Source organism: Anguilla anguilla, chromosome 13 (assembly GCF_013347855.1).
Source record: "Anguilla anguilla isolate fAngAng1 chromosome 13, fAngAng1.pri, whole genome shotgun sequence".
Lineage (NCBI taxonomy): Eukaryota > Metazoa > Chordata > Actinopteri > Anguilliformes > Anguillidae > Anguilla > Anguilla anguilla.
Genome location: NC_049213.1, coordinates 41,306,861 through 41,325,454, shown reverse-complemented (window position 1 = coordinate 41,325,454; position 18,594 = coordinate 41,306,861). Strand labels below are relative to the sequence as shown.

At 48.9% G+C, this 18,594-nt stretch overlaps 1 protein-coding gene across 5 annotated transcripts in view; it reads left to right on the top strand.

Moving 5' to 3' along the window:
* LOC118211097 (membrane-associated guanylate kinase, WW and PDZ domain-containing protein 3-like) overlaps window positions 1-18,594 on the top strand; it is a 79,947-nt gene that overhangs the window by 54,315 nt on the left and 7,038 nt on the right. For 4 of the 5 annotated variants that reach the window (XM_035387938.1, XM_035387937.1, XM_035387935.1 and 1 more), the window contains exons 6-18: window positions 428-596; window positions 1,511-1,590; window positions 2,650-2,707; window positions 3,673-3,758; window positions 9,209-9,400; window positions 10,048-10,596; window positions 13,191-13,222; window positions 14,393-14,804; window positions 15,311-15,405; window positions 16,445-16,637; window positions 17,396-17,569; window positions 17,841-18,026; window positions 18,309-18,393. In XM_035387938.1, coding sequence (XP_035243829.1) covers window positions 428-596; window positions 1,511-1,590; window positions 2,650-2,707; window positions 3,673-3,758; window positions 9,209-9,400; window positions 10,048-10,596; window positions 13,191-13,222; window positions 14,393-14,804; window positions 15,311-15,405; window positions 16,445-16,637; window positions 17,396-17,569; window positions 17,841-18,026; window positions 18,309-18,393 — 2,311 coding nt within the window. The remainder of the gene's footprint in view (window positions 1-427; window positions 597-1,510; window positions 1,591-2,649; window positions 2,708-3,672; window positions 3,759-9,208; window positions 9,401-10,047; window positions 10,597-13,190; window positions 13,223-14,392; window positions 14,805-15,310; window positions 15,406-16,444; window positions 16,638-17,395; window positions 17,570-17,840; window positions 18,027-18,308; window positions 18,394-18,594) is intronic. The other variant, XM_035387936.1, reaches the window with a different exon arrangement.

Below are 18,594 nucleotides of genomic sequence, written 5' to 3'. Positions count from 1 at the left end.
CACAGTTTGCAGTAGAGTACTGTACAGGAGGAGTCACAGTTTGCAGTAGAGTACTGTACAGGAGTCACAGGTTGCAGTAGAGTACTGTACAGGAGGAGTCACAGTTTGCAGTAGAGTACTGTACAGGAGGAGTCACAGTTTGCTGTGGAGTACTGTACAGGAGGAGTCACAGTTTGCAGAAGAGTACTGTACAGGAGGAGTCACAGTTTGCCCTGTCTTCCATATTTCTCTATTCACACCAACCTGTACCTTTTCATCTGTACTCTCTCTCCCTCTCCCCCTCCCTCTCTCCCTCCATCTTTCTCTCTCCCTCCCTCTCTCCCTCTCCCTCTCCATCTCTCCCTCCCCCCCTCCCTCTCTCCCTCCTTCTCCCCCTCTCTCCCTCTCCCCTTCTCTCCCTCTCTCCCTCCCTCCTGCACATGCTCAGATCAGCAGGGAGGAGCTGAATGGAGGAGGGCTGTACCAGGCTACCCGCAGGGCAGCAGGGCAGTGGAGCTGCGGTCCTGGAGCTCTCTGCCCCGCGATGGCAGCCCTGAACCACTGCCCAAGAACTGGGAGATGGCCTACACCGACACCGGCATGGTCTACTTCATCGAGTGAGTCTGGTGGCCGTACCGCTACCTTTCTGTCACCACCAGGGGGCAGCAGCCCCAGGGCAGGGTCGAGTGAGTCTGGCGGACGTGCCGCTGCCTTTCTGTCACCACCAGGGGGCAGCAGCCTCAGGGCAGGGTCCTGAGGTTCTGTCCTCAAATTGTCTGATAAACATCTGTGCAAAAGCATTAGTGCAAGGGTTATTTAAGTTATTTTCTGTTCATATGTAGTGCACAGTATTATGGGTATAATAATAATATAATATGGTGATAACAGTGCAGGTCTTTGAGGTTGAGTTCACTGGGCAGGGACGCAGGTTACAGATTTGTTTTAGTTGCTTGAACAAAGATTTGAACCTGCAAATCTTTAAGGTCAGATTACCCTACATATACCACAACCCCACGCTACTGTTAAGGTTGTACTTTGCTCATAATAAAACTGCCCCCATTTTTTAAAAGCCATGTGCATTTTCATTTTCCATTCATCTCCGGGAGAGTGGTGGAACATTATTTTATCAGGAGGGAAGGTAAATATTGAATGACAGAGGATGAGGGCCAGTGGGTAAATTTGGTTCTTCTCTCTCTCTCTCTCTCTCGTTTATTGAAGCAGTGCTGCTGTACTCAGCTCTGAGTCTCATCCTCTCGTTATTAATATTTCAGACCAGCTCCCGAATCTTGGGCTGTTACAGAGGTAGTTTAGCTGTGTGCTGAAGTGTCTTTCTCTCCCGTTCTGAAAGGTCAGGGATGAACAGCGCTGGTGAGTCTGACAGCATCAGTTCTGAGGATCCAGGCTGCCTGTATCCCATTGGCCCGATACAGTGCCTGTTTAGATTTGAGGAAGAGGGATCCAATCGGAACTTTTGGAGTTCTGTGTTGGCCCGCCCCCTTGTCTCTGATGTTGTTCTTCTGCTTTCCCTCAGTCACAACAACAAGACCACCACCTGGCTGGACCCCCGCCTGGCCAAGAGGGCCAAACCGCCGGAGAAATGTGAGGATGGAGGTGAGACGCGTTTCACACGCAGGAACCGCAGGACCCGCATGCATGCATGTCACACACAGCAGCTGCATGCGCGTCACACACAGGAGCTGCATGCACATCACACACAGGAGCTGCATGCGCATCACACACAGGATCCGCATGCTAATCACACACACAGGAGCCGCATGCTAATCACACACAGGAGCTGCATGCGCATCACACACAGGATCCGCATGCTAATCACACACAGGAGCTGCATGCGCATCACACACAGGATCCGCATGCTAATCACACACACAGGAGCTGCATGCTAATCACACACAGGAAGCGCATGCTAATCACACACAGGAGCCGCATGCACGTCACACACAGGAAGCGCATGCTAATCACACACAGGAGCTGCATGCTAATCACACACAGGAGCTGCATGCTAATCACACACAGGTGCCGCATGCTAATCACACACAGGAGCTGCATGCTAATCACACACAGGAGCTGCATGCGCGTCACACACAGGAGCTGCATGCTAATCACACACAGGAGCTGCATGCTAATCACACACAGGAGCTGCATGCTAATCACACACAGGAGCCGCATGCTAATCACACACAGGAGCTGCATGCGCATCACACACAGGAGCTGCATGCTAATCACACACAGGAGCCGCATGCTAATCACACACAGGAGCTGCATGCTAATCACACACAGGAGCCGCATGCTAATCACACACAGGAGCTGCATGCTAATCACACACAGGAGCTGCATGCTAATCACACACAGGAGCTGCATGCTAATCACACACAGGAGCTACATGCTAATCACACACAGGAGCTGCATGCTAATCACACACAGGAGCCGCATGCTAATCACACACACAGGAGCCGCATGCTAATCACACACAGGAGCTGCATGCTAATCACACACAGGAGCTGCATGCTAATCACACACAGGAGCTGCATGCTAATCACACACAGGAGCTGCATGCGCATCACACACAGGTGCCGAAGGAGACACATGCGCGTCATGTTTATTTTTTTGGCTGGAAAGTGTGATTATTTTCTGCTGTGTGTCTGTCTGCAGAGCTTCCTTATGGCTGGGAGCAGATTGAAGATCCGCATTATGGCATCTACTACGTAGAGTGAGTCCTTTTTTAACACTGTAAGCTTGAGCATGCAAACACCAAAACATCTCCAATCATAGCCAAGTTCTGCTACCACAGCCAATCACAGGCTGCAGTGGAAGCCCAGTACCACTAACAAAGCCAATCACAGGTTGAGATGGAAGCACAGTACTACTAGCAGAGCCAATCACAGGTCATGATGGAACCCTAGTACTGCTAACAGAGCCAATCAGTGGTTGTGATGTTGTCCCAGATGTGCAGATGTCTGTACATCACAGCGGATTGATGGTGGGGAAACACACAGGAAATCACAGAGGTCACATCCTGTCCAGCCCATTAACAGGACAAACCCCACTTCTACCTCACTGCTAGGGTCATGAAAAATAAGCCCCTCCTTCTTTGAACACCATTGCTATTTTTTGTGTGAAATATCACAATTGTGTATTTAAGGAAATTTTTCTATCAGCAGACATGCATTTCAAATGGCGCATTGATAATACATTGGTATCATCGTTACAATCATTGGCTGCTGAGCTAGTTTGCTGCTAGCTTGTCAGCCGAATACATCACTAGGTAGTTAACATTAGCTAAAAATATATCTAAATTGATAATATGTTGGCATCATTGGCATGAAACAGACATTCCCTTTAAATTGTAATGTCATAATGACAAGGGGGAACTTATTTTTCATGACGTCAGAATCACTACACATTCCAACCCCAGCAGTTGTATTGGCCAGACATGAAACAGCCATTTAATGGAGGATTCTGGCACAACCACCTTCTAGCATGGCCCCCATATATCCTCCTCCCTTGAATAGCTGCCTGAAGTGGGGGGGGGGGGTGAGATACACCCCAGCTTTTTATGTGCATTTGTGCATGCATTCACGTTTGTTTGTGCATGCATTTGTGTGTGTTTGTGGGTGAGTTGGCGAATGTGTCCATGTATTTTGTTCTGAGTTGTTACATCTCCTTGTGTTCTAGTCATATCAATCAGAAGACACAGTTTGAAAACCCAGTCCTGGAGGCAAAGAAGAAACTGAGCCAACAGGAGGCGCTCCCTGCCCCAGGTAACACTGATCCCCAGGTAACACTACCTGGCCCTGGTGACACTGATCCCCAGGTAACACTACCTGCCCTAGGTAACACTGATCCCCAGGTAACACTACCTGCCCTAGGTAACACTGATCCCCAGGTAACACTACCTGGCCCTGGTAACACTGATCCCCAGGTAACACTACCTGGCCCTGGTAACACTGATCCCCAGGTAACACTACCTGCCCTAGGTAACACTGATCCCCAGGTAACACTACCTTGACCTGGTAACACTGATCCCCAGGTAACACTACCTGCCCTAGGTAACACTGATCCCCAGGTAACACTACCTGGCCCTGGTAACACTGATCCCCAGCTCGGCTCAGTAAGATCTACTAATGATATACAGTAGATGAAATGACAGATTGGACAGTTTATTGCAGTTTATTTCGTATCTGTAAGAAGGGGACTATCCTCCCATGCTATTGTACTGATGTAGGACCGTGGTGTAGTTTTTAAAAACTTTTTTTTTTGCATTGATTTCTTCTTTAACGTGATGTGGTATATTTTCGAGCACAGGGCAAAAAGTAAGCTCTAAAAATGATCAGAACTTGTGAGTTATGCACCTGTTCCATTCTCATTGTACAGGCACCTTTGACTCTTTGAAATAAAACAAGTTTTCTTCATGAGTAGAACAGGAGGTAGTTCCTTTTTCCGAATGTTCTTAATGAGCAATAATAGGCACTTGTTTGAAGCCGAGTCTTATTATATTTAAATGCTACTGAGTCATTTTGTTTTGAAAAGAATAAAAAAGAACAAAATCTTTGCACTTTGCAGTGAGCTGTCAGAATGTGGAGAATGGAATATGAAAGGCTTTTTATTGAGATGTTATCTCATTGATCTTCTCTCGTGGAACATCACGGTCTCTTAACGCTTATTAATAAACCCGTCAGCTGTCCTCACAGCCAGAAAATGCAATGGAGACTGATTCATGTTCCTACTTAATTAGCAACAGTGACCCAAATTACATACACACCCACACACACGCACGCACACACACACACACAGACACACACGCACACACACACATGCGCACAGTCACGCACGCACACACCCGCACACACACACACACACACACACACACACTGTTCAGAATTGGCTGTGCTGGAGTACTTCCTGTGGACATTAACTGAAGGCTGTTGTTGTACTTCATCTGTGTGAGAGCCTAGAGCACTGAACTGTTTCTTTACAAAAGCCAAATGCATCCTCCATACTTCTCACCCAATACATCTTCCATACTTCTCACTCAATACATCCTCCATACTTCTCACCCAATACATCCTCCATACTCCTCTGTGGTCCAGCCCCTCTTTCGTCATTGCCTCCACCCTGCCCACATCTATCGCCACCTGCTGCTCCCCATCACCGCCACCCGGCCCCACCCATCATCTGAGCCACATCATAAACCCTATAAAAACTGACTGACATGCTGGTCACCAGTCGGCACCCTGAGCCGACCAGAGGAGGATGGGTTTCCCCCTTGAGCCTGGTTCCTTCCAAGGTTTCTTCCCATCTGCCACAGGGAGTTTTTCCTTGTCACTGTTGCCTTAGGCTTGCTCCTGTGGGGGTTTAGGCCAGGGTTGTCTGTAAAGTGTATTGTGACAAAAAATATGCTATACAAATAAAATTTCATTGATTGACATACTTCTCAGCCAATAAAACCTCCATACTTCTCAGCCAATACAACCTCCATACTTCTCACCCAATACATCCTTCCATACTTCTCACCCAGTATATCCTTCCATACTTCTCACCCACTTCCCAATACATCCTCCATACTTCTCAGCCAATACATCCTCCATACTTCTCACCAAACTCATCCTCCATACTTCTCACCCAATACATCCTCCATACTTCTCACCCAACTCATCCTCCATACTTCTCACCCAATACATCCTCCATACTTCTCACCCAACTCATCCTCCATATTTCTCACCCAGTACATCCTCCATACTTCTCAGCCAATACATCCTCCATACTTCTCAATATTATGGAGTTGTTTATGGTGCCAACCGACCTGAAACCGAGTCGCTGGTCTTTCAGGTGCACTTCGGACATGGTAGTACTCTTCACTAGGATGGGGGGGGGGGGGGGATTCGGCGATATTGGACATGGTAGTACTCTTCACTACGATGGGAGGGAATTGTGATATCGGACATGGTAGTGTGTGGTAATGAATAATGTATTTGCCTTATACCCGGTTGTCATTGGCAACCCCAGTCCTCAAGGGCTTGGAATGACCCCTTGAAAATGTATTTGCTCAATCAGTCATTACTATTAATTAAGGCCCAATCGCAGGTGATTTGTCTGCAGCCCTAAACCACATAGATTATCCATGTCCAGCAGCATGGAGGAATGGCTTGATACTCGGGTAAAAAGTGTTGTCTGCTCTCTGAATAAAAATGAGGAGTATCCTGGGCTGTGTGGCTGTGGTGTGTCTCTGCATCTGTCCTGTATGTTTATCTGTCTTCACTGGAGAGCGGCAGGCTGGCAGAAAATCTTTCATGCTGTTGCCTGAGGAGGGAACGCATTAATGCGCCGCAGCTGCATTCATAATGCATCCTCTGAAGAGCACGCAGAGCGCATGTGAGCACGCATGAATGCGCGTGAATAATGTGAAAGCCTTGTGCTTTGTGTTTGTGCTGCTGCTCCCAGCTCGGAACAGCACTCTGGGTGTTTGTGCTGCTGCTCGGAACACAGCACAGAACAGCACTCTGGGTGTTTGTGCTGCTGCTCCAAGCTCGGAACACAGAGCACAGAACAGCACTCTGGGTGTTTGTGCTGCTGCTCGGAACACAGAGCACAGAACAGCACTCTGGGTGTTTGTGCTGCTGCTCGGAACACAGAGCACAGAACAGCACTCTGGGTGTTTGTGCTGCTGCTCTGAACACAGAGCACAGAACAGCACTCTGGGTGTTTGTGCTGCTGCTCGGAACACAGAGCACAGAACAGCACTCTGGGTGTTTGTGCTGCTGCTCGGAACACAGAGCACAGAACAGCACTCTGGGTGTTTGTGCTGCTGCTCGGAACACAGCACAGAACAGCACTCTGGGTGTTTGTGCTGCTGCTCCAAGCTCGGAACACAGAGCACAGAACAGCACTCTTCTGCCACTTTAAATAATGAGACTAAAACATGGCCTCATAGTGTGTGTTACAGTGCAGTACTTGTCAGTCAGGTGAGAGTCTGTTTTATTTCAACTGCATGTTGGGGCAGGAAAATATATGTCTCTCAAAGCAGGTGGGGATTATTTACTGGTGTGTGTGTGTGTAAGTGTGAGTGTATGTGTGTGTGTGTGTGTGTGCGTGTGTGATATGCACATTGTTAGTGTCAGCCCCCCAGGAGTGCACAGCTTTCTCCCCAGTGTGTGAGAGTATGCGTGTGCATGTGTGAGTGTATGTGTGTGTGTGTTTGTGTGTGTGTGTGAGAGAGAGTGTGTGTGAGTGTGTGTGAGTGTGTGTGAGTGTGTGTGAGTGTGTGTGTGTGTGAGTATGTGTGTGTGTGTGTGTGTGTGTGTGTGTGTGTGTGTGTGTGTGTGTGTGTGTGTGTGAGAGAGCGTGTGTGTGAGAGAGAGAGTGTATGTGTGTGTGTGAGTGTGTATGAGTGTGTGTGTGTGTGAGTGTGTATGAGTGTGCGTGTGTGTGTGTGCTTCTCAGCCTCCTGCTGACCTGCTGCCCTGGAGGAACACTGTAAATATGGATCAGCTGGCGGTGTTGTGTAGGGCAGGGAGAGGACTGTGCCGTGCTTTTAAACACTCACTGGGGCACACCGATGTCCTGGGGTTAGAGTCTGATAAACACTCACTCTGGGCACACCGATGTCCTGGGGTTAGGGTCTGATAAACACTCACTGGGGCACACCGATGTCCTGGGGTTAGAGTCTGATACACACTCACTGGGGCACACCGATGTCCTGGGGTTAGGGTCTGATAAACACTCACTGGGGCACACCGATGTCCTGGGGTTAGGGTCTGATAAACACTCACTGGGGCACACCGATGTCCTGGGGTTAGAGTCTGATAAACACTCACTGGGGCACACCGATGTCCTGGGGTTAGGGTCTGATAAACACTCACTGGGGCACACCGATGTCCTGGGGTTAGGGTCTGATACACACTCACTGGGGCACACCGATGTCCTGGGGTTAGAGTCTGTTAATGCGCCCCAGAAGCCCAGTTGACCTTTCAGAGCGCGCTGGCGTGAAAGAGCAGGAAGATCACCCAGCACACAAGTCCCTGGGACATGACTGCTGCTGAAACATCATTATTATTATCATCATTATTATTATCATTTCATTATTTCTCTTCTTATTATTATCATTATCATTTTAATTATTATTAGTAGCAGTAGTAGTAATAGCAGCAGTAGCAGTAGTAGCATTAGTAGCAGCAGTATTAGCATTAATGGTAGCAGCAATAGTAGTAGTAGCAGCAGCAGTAGCATTAATGGTAGCAGCAATAGTAGTAGTAGTAGTAGCAGCAGTAGTAGCATTAATGGTAGCAGCAATAGTAGTAGTAGCAGCAGTAGTAGCAGCAGTAGTAGTAGTAGTAGTAATGGTAATTGTAGTAGTGCCAGTGGCTGCAGTAGCATTAGCAGTAGTAAGAATGTAGTAATATTGTTATGTAATTTAAAATAAGCATTTTATTTAACTCTTACTCATGCCCTGCATATTAATTTATGTGGGCTCACTCAATAAATGCTCACTCAATGTTGTTTGGTGCTTTCATAACTTAATGATGGTTTTATTTTTCAATGAAGTGTGTCTGCTCTGGTCACAGATTTATTAAGACAACAAAAAATGCAATTTAGTAAATTAAATTACTAAATCAAATTTGTAAGATTATTTTTATTTAATTTTCCAGAAAGACACTGCAGTCCTATCAGATGGGAGAATGGCAGCATTTTTCAGCTTGTTGATTATTAGCTGACCGTCACATTTTTATTTATGATTCTCTCTGGGAAATCTGTAATTAGTTAATTCTGTATCCCAGTGATTATTTCATAACTTTTATTTATTTCATAACATTGTATTATCCTGTATATAAACTGAGTGAAGCAATTTCCATTGAGTGTGTTTTTCATACATTTTCATTTCATTGTGCTCCTGCACAGCGGCTGTGTGGTTGCCTCATTGTCATGCGAATGCGTCTCATTGGGTGAGAGCCCATTAATGCCTGATAAACAGTCCAGTTTTAGTAAAGGGCTGCAGTGGGATTCATCATGTTACTGTGACATTAACCCAGCGTTTCATGAATTTCACATTTGAATTCAAATGGGTTATTAGCATGACAAGAGAACTGGAATTACCAAAGCACTTACAAATGTATTATAGGGAAAGGAACAAAACAAACATCCTCTACTCCCCTCATTCTCTACCTCTATTTTATGCTCTCTCTTCCCCCTCTCTCTGTCTCCCCCCCAACCCCAGAAGAGAGGGGTGTGCGAGGATTCACACGGAACCCGTCCCAGCTGAAAGGGGTGGTGATCCGCACAGCTCTTAGAAAGAGTTCCCAGGGCTTCGGTTTCACCATCATTGGGGGCGACCGGTCGGACGAGTTCCTGCAGGTGAAGAACGTCCTCAGAGACGGCCCAGCTGCTCAGGACAAGAAGCTGGCATCCGGTAACCCACCCCTGCACCTCCCCCGCACACTTCACACCTGCGGGAGGGCACATATCACCCCCCCACACCCCCCCAGGCCATGACATCAGTCACTTTATATCCGATCTGTCATCCCCTTCAATCGTCATGGAAACCCACGGTGTTTTTGTTTCCCTGTTGAAAGATCCCGAGTCTTTGTTGCAGATGCAGCCCTAAATGAAGCCTTTGGCTCATGCAGATCTCAGAGCAGCTCTGTGTTTAACTCCACATTGTAATTTAAATATGTAATTATGAAAGGTTCGCTCTGAATGGGCTTCATGGCACACGCTCTTTAATGTGCTGTGACTGTGTGCGGATTGTGCTGTGTTCCTCATTCTCTTCATTATATCCTCTTCCTGCTCTCTCCCTCCCTCTCTCTCTCTCTCCCCCTCCCTCCCTCCCTCTCTCTCTCTCTCCCCCTCCCTCCCTTTCTCTCCCTCTCTATCTCTCTGTCTCTCTCTGTCTCTCTCTCTTTCTCTGTCTCTCTCCCTCTCTCTCTCCCTCTCCCTCTCTCTGTCATCTGCTGCTCTTCTGTCTCTCCATTCCCTCTCCTCTTTTTCTCTCCATTTCACTCTCCCTCTCTTCCTGTGTTTCTCTGTCCTCTGTCGCGCTCCTCTCCCTGTCCTCAGGTGATGTCATCGTGGAGATTAACGGGGCCTGTGTTTTGGGGATGACCCACGCCACGGTGGTGCAGATGTTCCAGGCCGTCCCGGTTCACCAGTGTGTGGACATGGTTGTGTGCCGGGGCTACCCGCTGCCTGAGGACGTGGGCAGCGATGATGAGGATGGTGGGGGTCAGGTGACTGTCATTAACGGGCAGCCCCTGCTGGTGAAGGGTGAGGCTCTCCGCGGCTCCTCCCAGGAGCTCCCCTACGTTGTCTGTGACGACGGCGCTGCCCCGCCCAACGGACCGGCCCCGAGCCTGCTGCAGCCGGAGCTGGTGAGCGTGGCGCTGGTGAAGGGGCCCGGCGGGTTCGGCTTCGCCATCGCAGACTGCCCCCTGGGCCAGAAGGTGAAGATGATCCTGGACGCGCAGTGGTGCCGCGGCCTGCTCAAGGGTGATGTCATCAAGGAGATCAACCGGCAGAACGTGCAGACGCTCAGCCACGCCCAGGTGGTGGACATCCTGAAGGACCTGCCCGTGGGCCGCGAGATCTCCGTGCTGGTGCTCCGAGGAGGTGTGGCCAGGGCTGGGGGAGGGGCCTGTAGGGCACAAAATGGGCAGGGCTGGGCTGAAGTGGGCGGGGCTGGGCTGCAGTGGGTGGGGCTGGGAGATTAGCGCAGTGGGACTGCATTGGGGAGGGGGCTGGTGGGATACTGGAGGGGTCAGAGTGATGAGAGAGATGGCCAGGACGTGTCTTCGCTATGGTCAGGAGCAACGTCAGGTCAGCTGTATGCCTGTGTATAATTTACTGATTCACAGCTGAGTCACTGAAGCTCGGTTGAGGGGGAGTCGTGGTCTGTTTGTTTTTTAGTTATAATGCTGAGTGATTGCGCACATTGAGAGTGTGAGTAAATGTTATAGTAATTGGGGATGTCAAGGTATTTCGGTTTGATGGTATACCGTGGTGTCAGAATTGCCCGTTGTCATACCAAATATTTTCCCTCACTGTGATAACTGTTGGCTATTATATTTCATATAAATCACACCGGTTATATACGTGTGGCTGCAGGACTTTAGCAATACGTGTGTTTTATGAGAAAGGGACTCTACTGGAGGAGTCCTCAGCATTCTGGGGTCTGTGCTGGCATCTGTGCTAGGTGTCTGTGCTGAGGTCTGTGCCGGGGTCTGTGCTGGCGTCTGTGCTGGTCTCTGTGCTGGGGTGTGTGCGGAGTCTGTGCTGGTGTCTGTGCTGGGGTCTGTGCTGGGGTCTATGCTGGTGTCTTTGCTGAGGTCGGTGCGGGGTCTGTGCTGGGGTCTGTGCTGGGGTCTGTGTGGGGTCTGTGCTGGTGTCTGTGCTGGGGTGTGTGCTGCCATACTTAAGGGGTTCAGTGAGCGATTAATGTTTGCTGTAACCATGGCTACGCTGCGGCAGCTTATGAATGAGTTGCAAGCACATCATTTGCCAGGAAGTTGCTCAATTAAAAAGATATTATCACAGTTACTTTTTATTTATCTTTATCTTTAAGCCTCATGACATGAATTAAATAACGAAACGCATATCTGCTGAACATACCCGATGCGGGTGCTCTGCAGTGACATGCTGATACCTGTTCTTTTTCCACACTGAGCATTTCGCTCGAGTCTTGATTGAAGTAGCAAAAATTGTGGCGAGAAACTCATATAAATCGCCCTGTACGCTGTACCTCATGACCAATACCCGGGTTTCAGAATGCAGTAGGCCTACCTCATCTACGCAGAAAACGCAGAATATTTTTTAATGCAACCTGTGATGAAATACTCCAATGAATCTTACTGTTAAAAAAGCCGATCAATACATTTTTTTTTGCTTATTAAACTCCAAATGATGTCAGGTTTTCCGTTTTTCTAAATATATTGTTTGTATAATGTGTGTGTATATATATATATATATACTTTATAATAGAAATATATTATACAAGTCCTTAGCTTGAATAACTAAGGAGGAAACGCTCATGATTGGTGAGGGCGGGGTAAGCTGGTTAATGATAGGCTGTCCGTAGCTGTAATGCAGCAGTGCATAGATCTGTACCTGGGATTTCCCCTTTGGGCTGCATGTGGATCAGGTTTGTTGTGAGAGAGAGATTGACAGTCGTGCATGTAAATATCCCCCCCCCAACGAGCTGTCCCTACCTGCAGGACTCAGCCCCCCAGCTCAGCTCATCACCCTTGTAGCAGGGGGGGTAGATTTTAAATAATTCTCTTTTTAATCTCTGCCACTCTTAAGAATGAGATAAAAGTAGGTTCTCTTCCTCTCCCTCTCCCTCTTCACCCTGCTGTCCCCTTCAGCTCAGCATTAGGGTCTGCTCACGTGTCTCAAACTAAGCAGCTTCGTTTGTTTATGTGGTGCTATTTTCTTTCAGTACCAGTAATTGGATCTGTCAAAGTGTGTATGAATTAACCCGATTATATTTTCTCGCCCCCTTTGTCTCTCAGTCCTCGCACGTTCACTGTACAGTACATAAAGTACTCGGACATAAAATATTCAGTTCGATGGGCCCAGGAGATAACGATAATGAGGATCATTTTATTACAGAGCATTTTTCATGCTGTGCAGCCGAAGCTGTCTGCAGAACGGACGCAGACACAGTGGAGGCGTTCTCCACTTGTCAGAGCAGTTCCGTGATCACGCAGGATGTGTGTTTCTAGTCTGTTGACCAGTCACAGCGTTCCTGCCCCCAGGGCCTCAGCACTGAGGGGGCCCAGCAGACTGAGCTTTATCTGAAATGTTGTTAAAATTAAAATGAGTTGGTGTGGTGATCCTGATCTCCACAGATGGAGGGAAATGCATATTTACTGCTGATCGAAAGCATGAAAGATTTCAGGTCACTTTACCCACCTGCGCACACACTCTCAAACTTACACAGGGTCATCAATATTTCAAGTAAAAAAGTGCATGATCACTTACATGGGTACCCAGACACAAACACTATGCCTTTACATACAAACGCACAAGCACAGACCCTGTGTCTTACCATGCCTGTAGAACTCCAATGTTCCAAATATTCCAGCTGTAGAATCGTGCCCCCTGGTGGTTGATATGTGATCAGCATGTGCCATTCTGCAGAATGTTTTTAGGGCATACTTGATAACCTCTTCTAAAACTTTGTTTTCTCTCTCTCTCTCTCTCAGGTCAGACATCTCCAGTGAAGAGCCTGAAACCTGTAAGTTTGGGCTGCATGTGAAATGACTTTAATTACTGAGAGACCCTCTGCAGCCACTGGGGGGGACTGCAGTGATGATGAAGCGTTGAGATTTTAGGAAAAGATCTCAATGCTTCATCATGGTGCTGGTACTAATCCCCATGAGGGTTTGTAATAGCGGCTCTGGTGCTGGTACTAATCCCCATAAGGGTTTTGTAATAGCGGCTCTGGTGCTGGTACTAATCCCCGTGGGGGTTTGTAATAGCGGCTCTGGTGCTGGCACTAATCCCCATGGGGGTTTGTAATAGCGACTCTGGTGCTGGTACTAATCCCCATGGGGGTTTGTAATAGCGACTCTGGTGTTGGTACTAATCCCCGTGGGGGTTTGTAATAGCGGCTCTGGTGCTGGTACTAATCCCCGTGGGTATTTGTAATAGCAGCTCTGGTGCTGGTACTAATCCCCATGGGGGTTTGTAATAGCGGCTCTGGTGCTGGTACTAATCCCCATGGTGGTTTGTAATAGCAGCTCTGGTGCTGGTACTAATCCCCGTGGGGGTTTGTAATAGCGGCTCTGGTGCTGGTACTAATCCCCGTGGTGGTTTGTAATAGCGGCTCTGGTGTTGGTACTAATCCCCGTGGGGGTTTGTAATAGCGGCTCTGGTGCTGGTACTAATCCCCGTGGGGATTTGTAATAGCAGCTCTGGTGCTGGTACTAATCCCCATGGGGGTTTGTAATAGCGGCTCTGGTGCTGGTATTAATCCCCATGGTGGTTTGTAATAGCAGCTCTGGTGCTGGTACTAATCCCCATGGGGGTTTGTAATAGCGACTCTGGTGTTGATGCTAATCCCCGTGGGGGTTTGTAATAGCGGCTCTGGTGCTGGTATTAATCCCCATGAGGGTTTGTAATAGCAGCTCTGGTGCTGGTACTAATCCCCGTGGTGGTTTGTAATAGCGGCTCTGGTGCTGGTACTAATCCCCGTGGTGGTTTGTAATAGCGGCTCTGGTGCTGGTATTAATCCCCATGAGGGTTTGTAATAGCAGCTCTGGTGCTGGTACTAATCCCCATGGGGGTTTGTAATAGCGGCTCTGGTGCTGGTACTAATCCCCATGGGGGTTTGTAATAGCGGCTCTGGTGCTGGTATTAATCCCCGTGGGTTCACTGCTGGTCCTCGTCTCTTTTCCTCTCACAGAAGCCGGAGATGACCGCCAGCACGGAGACTCTGGACCGCGCTCCAGATTCGACTGCGCACCCCCTACCCTTACCCCCAAGTGCCCTGAGATCCAGCGCCCCAAAACCTGACCCCACCGAGTTCTACCCCACCACCCCTCGGTCCAGCGCCCCCAGATCTGACCCCGCCGAGTTCTACCCCACCACCCCACGGTCCAGCGCCCCCAGATCTGACCGCACCGAGTTTTACCCCACCACCCCACGGTCCAGCGCCCCAAAACCTGACCCCACCGAGTTCTACCCCACCACCCCACGGTCCAGCGCCCCCAGATCTGACCCCGCCGAGTTCTACCCCAGTACCCCTCGATCCAACGCCCCAAAACCTGACCCCACCGAGCTCTACATCAAGTCTAAGGCCCTGCAGGACAGCAAGCGTGAGTGCAGGAAGAAAGGGGAGCTGTGTCCCTACGACCTCACTCTTACATCACTCCCACAGTGGTGTGTCCCTATGACATCACTGCCACACTAGTATTGATACATTTCTCTCCCCTTTACCACTCTCCGGTCTGTTGCAATAAGTCTCTAAAGGCTTAGCTGACCCCCTTATAAAGACGCCACATGAGTGTGCTGTTGTGTACAGGCTCAGATACAGTAGCTTGACTAACATGGACTCAAATAACCGGCACACAAACAAAACTGAAAATTACTATTTTATTTTCGACAGATGAACAGGTATTATTTGACTGACAAATACATGGTCAGGACTTCGTTCCTCATACTCTTAAAATGCTTTTGGGAAGTTGTCTGTTTTACTGTTTTGTCTGATAAAGTCAATATGATTGTGTCCACAGTGTGAACTGATGGGTGAAGCTGTGATATCATATTCTTAACATGCTGTCTCAAAATCTGACATGACCTCTGACCCCTGACCTCTTCACAGCTGCCAACACCAGAGACCTGGACGTGTTCATTAAGAGAAATCAGGAGTCGGGCTTTGGATTCAGAGTTCTGGGTGGGGAGGGTCCAGAACAACCCGTGAGTACAGCACTGCCTTCTGTGGTTCTGTGTGGTTTTGTGTTCTGCTGGTGTGATCTGGTTCTGTGTTCTGCAGGTGTGATCTGGTTCTGTGTGGTTCTACAGGTGTGAGCTGGTTCTGTGTGGTTCTGTGTTCTGCAGGTGTGAGCTGGTTCTGTGTGGTTCTGTGTTCTGCAGGTGTTAGCTGGTTCTGTGTGGTTCTGTGTTCTGCAGGTGTGAGCTGGTTCTGTGTGGTTCTGTGTGGTTCTGTGTTCTGTAGGTGTGAACTGGTTCTGTGTGGTTCTGCAGGTGTGAGCTGGTTCTGTGTTCTGCAGGTGTGAGCTGGTTCTGTGTGGTTCTGTGTTCTGCAGGCGTGAGCTGGTTCTGTGTGGTTTTGTGTTCTGCAGGTGTGAGCTGGTTCTGTGTGGTTCTGTGTTCTGCAGGTGTGAGTTGGTTCTGTGTGGTTCTGTGTTCTGCAGGTGTGAGCTGGTTCTGCAGGTGTGAGCTGGTTCTGTGTGGTTCTGCAGGTGTGAGCTGGTTTTGTGTGGTTCTGCAGGTGTGAGCTGGTTCTGTGTGGTTCTGTGTTCTGCAGGTGTGAGCTGGTTCTGTGTGGTTCTGCAGGTGTGAGCTGGTTCTGTGTGGTTGTGTGTGGTTCTGCAGGTGTGAGCTGGTTCTGTGTGGTTCTGTGTTCTGCAGGCATGAGCTGGTTCTGTGTGGTTCTGTGTTCTGCAGGTCTGAGCTGGTTCTGTGTGGTTCTGTGTTCTGCAGGTGTGAGCTGGTTCTGTGTGGTTCTGTGTGGTTCTGCAGGTGTGAACTGGTTCTGTGTTCTGCAGGTGTGAGTTGGTTCTGTGTGGTTCTGTGTTCTGCAGGTGTGAGCTGGTTCTGTGTGGTTCTGCAGGTGTGAGCTGGTTCTGTGTGGTTCTGCAGGTGTGAGCTGGTTTTGTGTGGTTCTGCAGGTGTGAGCTGGTTCTGTGTGGTTCTGTGTTCTGCAGGTGTGAGCTGGTTCTGTGTGGTTCTGCAGGTGTGAGCTGGTTCTGTGTGGTTCTGTGTGGTTCTGCAGGTGTACATCGGCTCCATCGTGCCGCTGGGCGCGGCGCAGAAGGACGGGCGGTTGCGAGCGGGCGATGAGCTCATCGGTATCGACGGGGTGCTGGTGAAGGGCCAGTCCCACAAGCAGGTTCTGGACCTGATGACCAACGCCGCCCGCAACGGGCAGGTCCTGCTGACCGTGCGGAGGAAGGTGACCCACACAGGTGTGTACAGCATCGGCAGTAGGAGAACTGTGCCCTGGGGATGCAGGTTTGAAGCCCAGCCGAGATAAAGCTGACTAACCGCAGTGTATCTTGTAAAATCTGAAAAGTCGTTTGAATCATTGAGGAGTGTAAATGTGACAGTATTTCTCCTTGCAGCTCTGGTATCAGTCATTCTCCATGCAGATGAAAAATTTAAATAAAACAATTAGCTATAGAGTCCAAATGAATCTTTGAAAACCATAAAAAGCCCAGGTGTTTAACAGGGAGAGGTCTAGGTGGGTTACGGGGTTGTGACTTGGGCCATGAATGTCTGAGACTCCTTCTGCAGAGAAAATGAGCTAAGACAGAAATAAATGGTGCAGGGGGCCCAAGCTGCCTGGTCAGTGTGTATATCCATATTCAGTTTGATTGGCTGGTTAAAAGTGGTCTATTTCATTGGCCTTTGAGCGTGGAGCTGTAATTGGTTTGGCTTTTGGAAGTGCAGCTGTGATTGGTTGAGCTTTTGGAAGTGGAGCTGTGATTGATTGGGCCTTTGAGAGTAGAGCTGTGATTGGTTGGGCATTTGAGAGTAGAGCTGTGATTGGTTGGGCCTTTGGGAGTAGAGCTGTGATGATTGGTTGGGTCTTTGGGAGTGGAGCAGTGGTTGGTTGGGTCTTAGGGAGTGGAACAGTGGTTGAATGGGCCTTTGAGAGTGGAGCAGTGATTGGTTGGGTTTTTGTAAGTGAAGCTGTGATTGGTTGGTGTGTACCATTTCCCAGATGGTGGGGAGGAAGACCTGCGCTCTGCCTTGGTGAACGGCTCCCCTCGGCTGCCGCGGATCGAGGTGGTGGGCCTGCTCGAACCCAAGTCCTACGACATCACCCTTCAGCGCCAGGAGAACGAGGGCTTTGGCTTCGTCATCCTCACCTCCAAGAGCAAGCCACCTCCTGGAGGTGAGGGGGGGGGACACCTGTAACCTGGGCAACTGAACCAGTATAATGTATCTCTGTAAGGGGTGAAATGTCACAGAGTTTAAAAAAATAATATGAGCCATATTGCACCATATAATATCATATTTCAATGTAAATCATAGGCGTTCTGATGAGAGCTCACACGCTAGGATTTTATCGGAAAGCGTGGCCCTGTTCTTACCTGGGCCTTCGGGCGTTCTGATAATCTGTTCTGGATCCGAGTCCCACGTCCCGCAATTTTTCGTTTTCGCAGTAATCCCTCATAAGATCGGGCGGATAATCGAGGGCAGTCCCGCGGGCCGCTGCGGGCGGCTCAGAGTCGGGGACCGCATCTGTGCGGTGAACGGCCAGCCCATCGTGGCTCTGGAGCACAGCGACATCGTGCAGCTCATCAAGGAAGCCGGCTACGCAGTCACCCTCACTGTGGTGCCGGCGGACGGTGAGTACACTGAGCGTGCTCACAGTGCAAGTACACCTGGGAAATGTAGTGGTCTCAAAATTGTGACTTTTCAAAACTACATAAAATAAATATATGCCTATGTGTGGGAACTGACTATTTTATAATTTAAATTTTTTAGTACAGTTTTGGATTTTACATTTTCTAAAGGAAGTGTGTGTGTGTGTGTGTGTGTGTGTGAGTATGTCTGTGAGAGAGACACAGAGAGAGTGTGTGTGAGTATGTGTGTGACACTACCACTCTGAACCCCACTCTGTATTTCAGAGTATAATGGGCCTCCTTCAGGAAACAGCACAGCCAAGAACAGCCCTGCTCCACAGCATCGAACCCTGAGCCACCGGGACGACAGGTAGAGTCCAACTCAGCTTCAGACTCAAATCATTCAGCAGGACATCAGGGAAGAAGGGGTTTTAATCCTAGTGACATACATCACTAAGTGGCATGGTGGTTTTCTCAAATAGAGGGATGAACTTAAGCCCTTGACTTTAAAAATGGAAATTTTATTTTGTTCTGTTAATTATTTTCAAAAGGCTACTGAGTGAATAAGTGA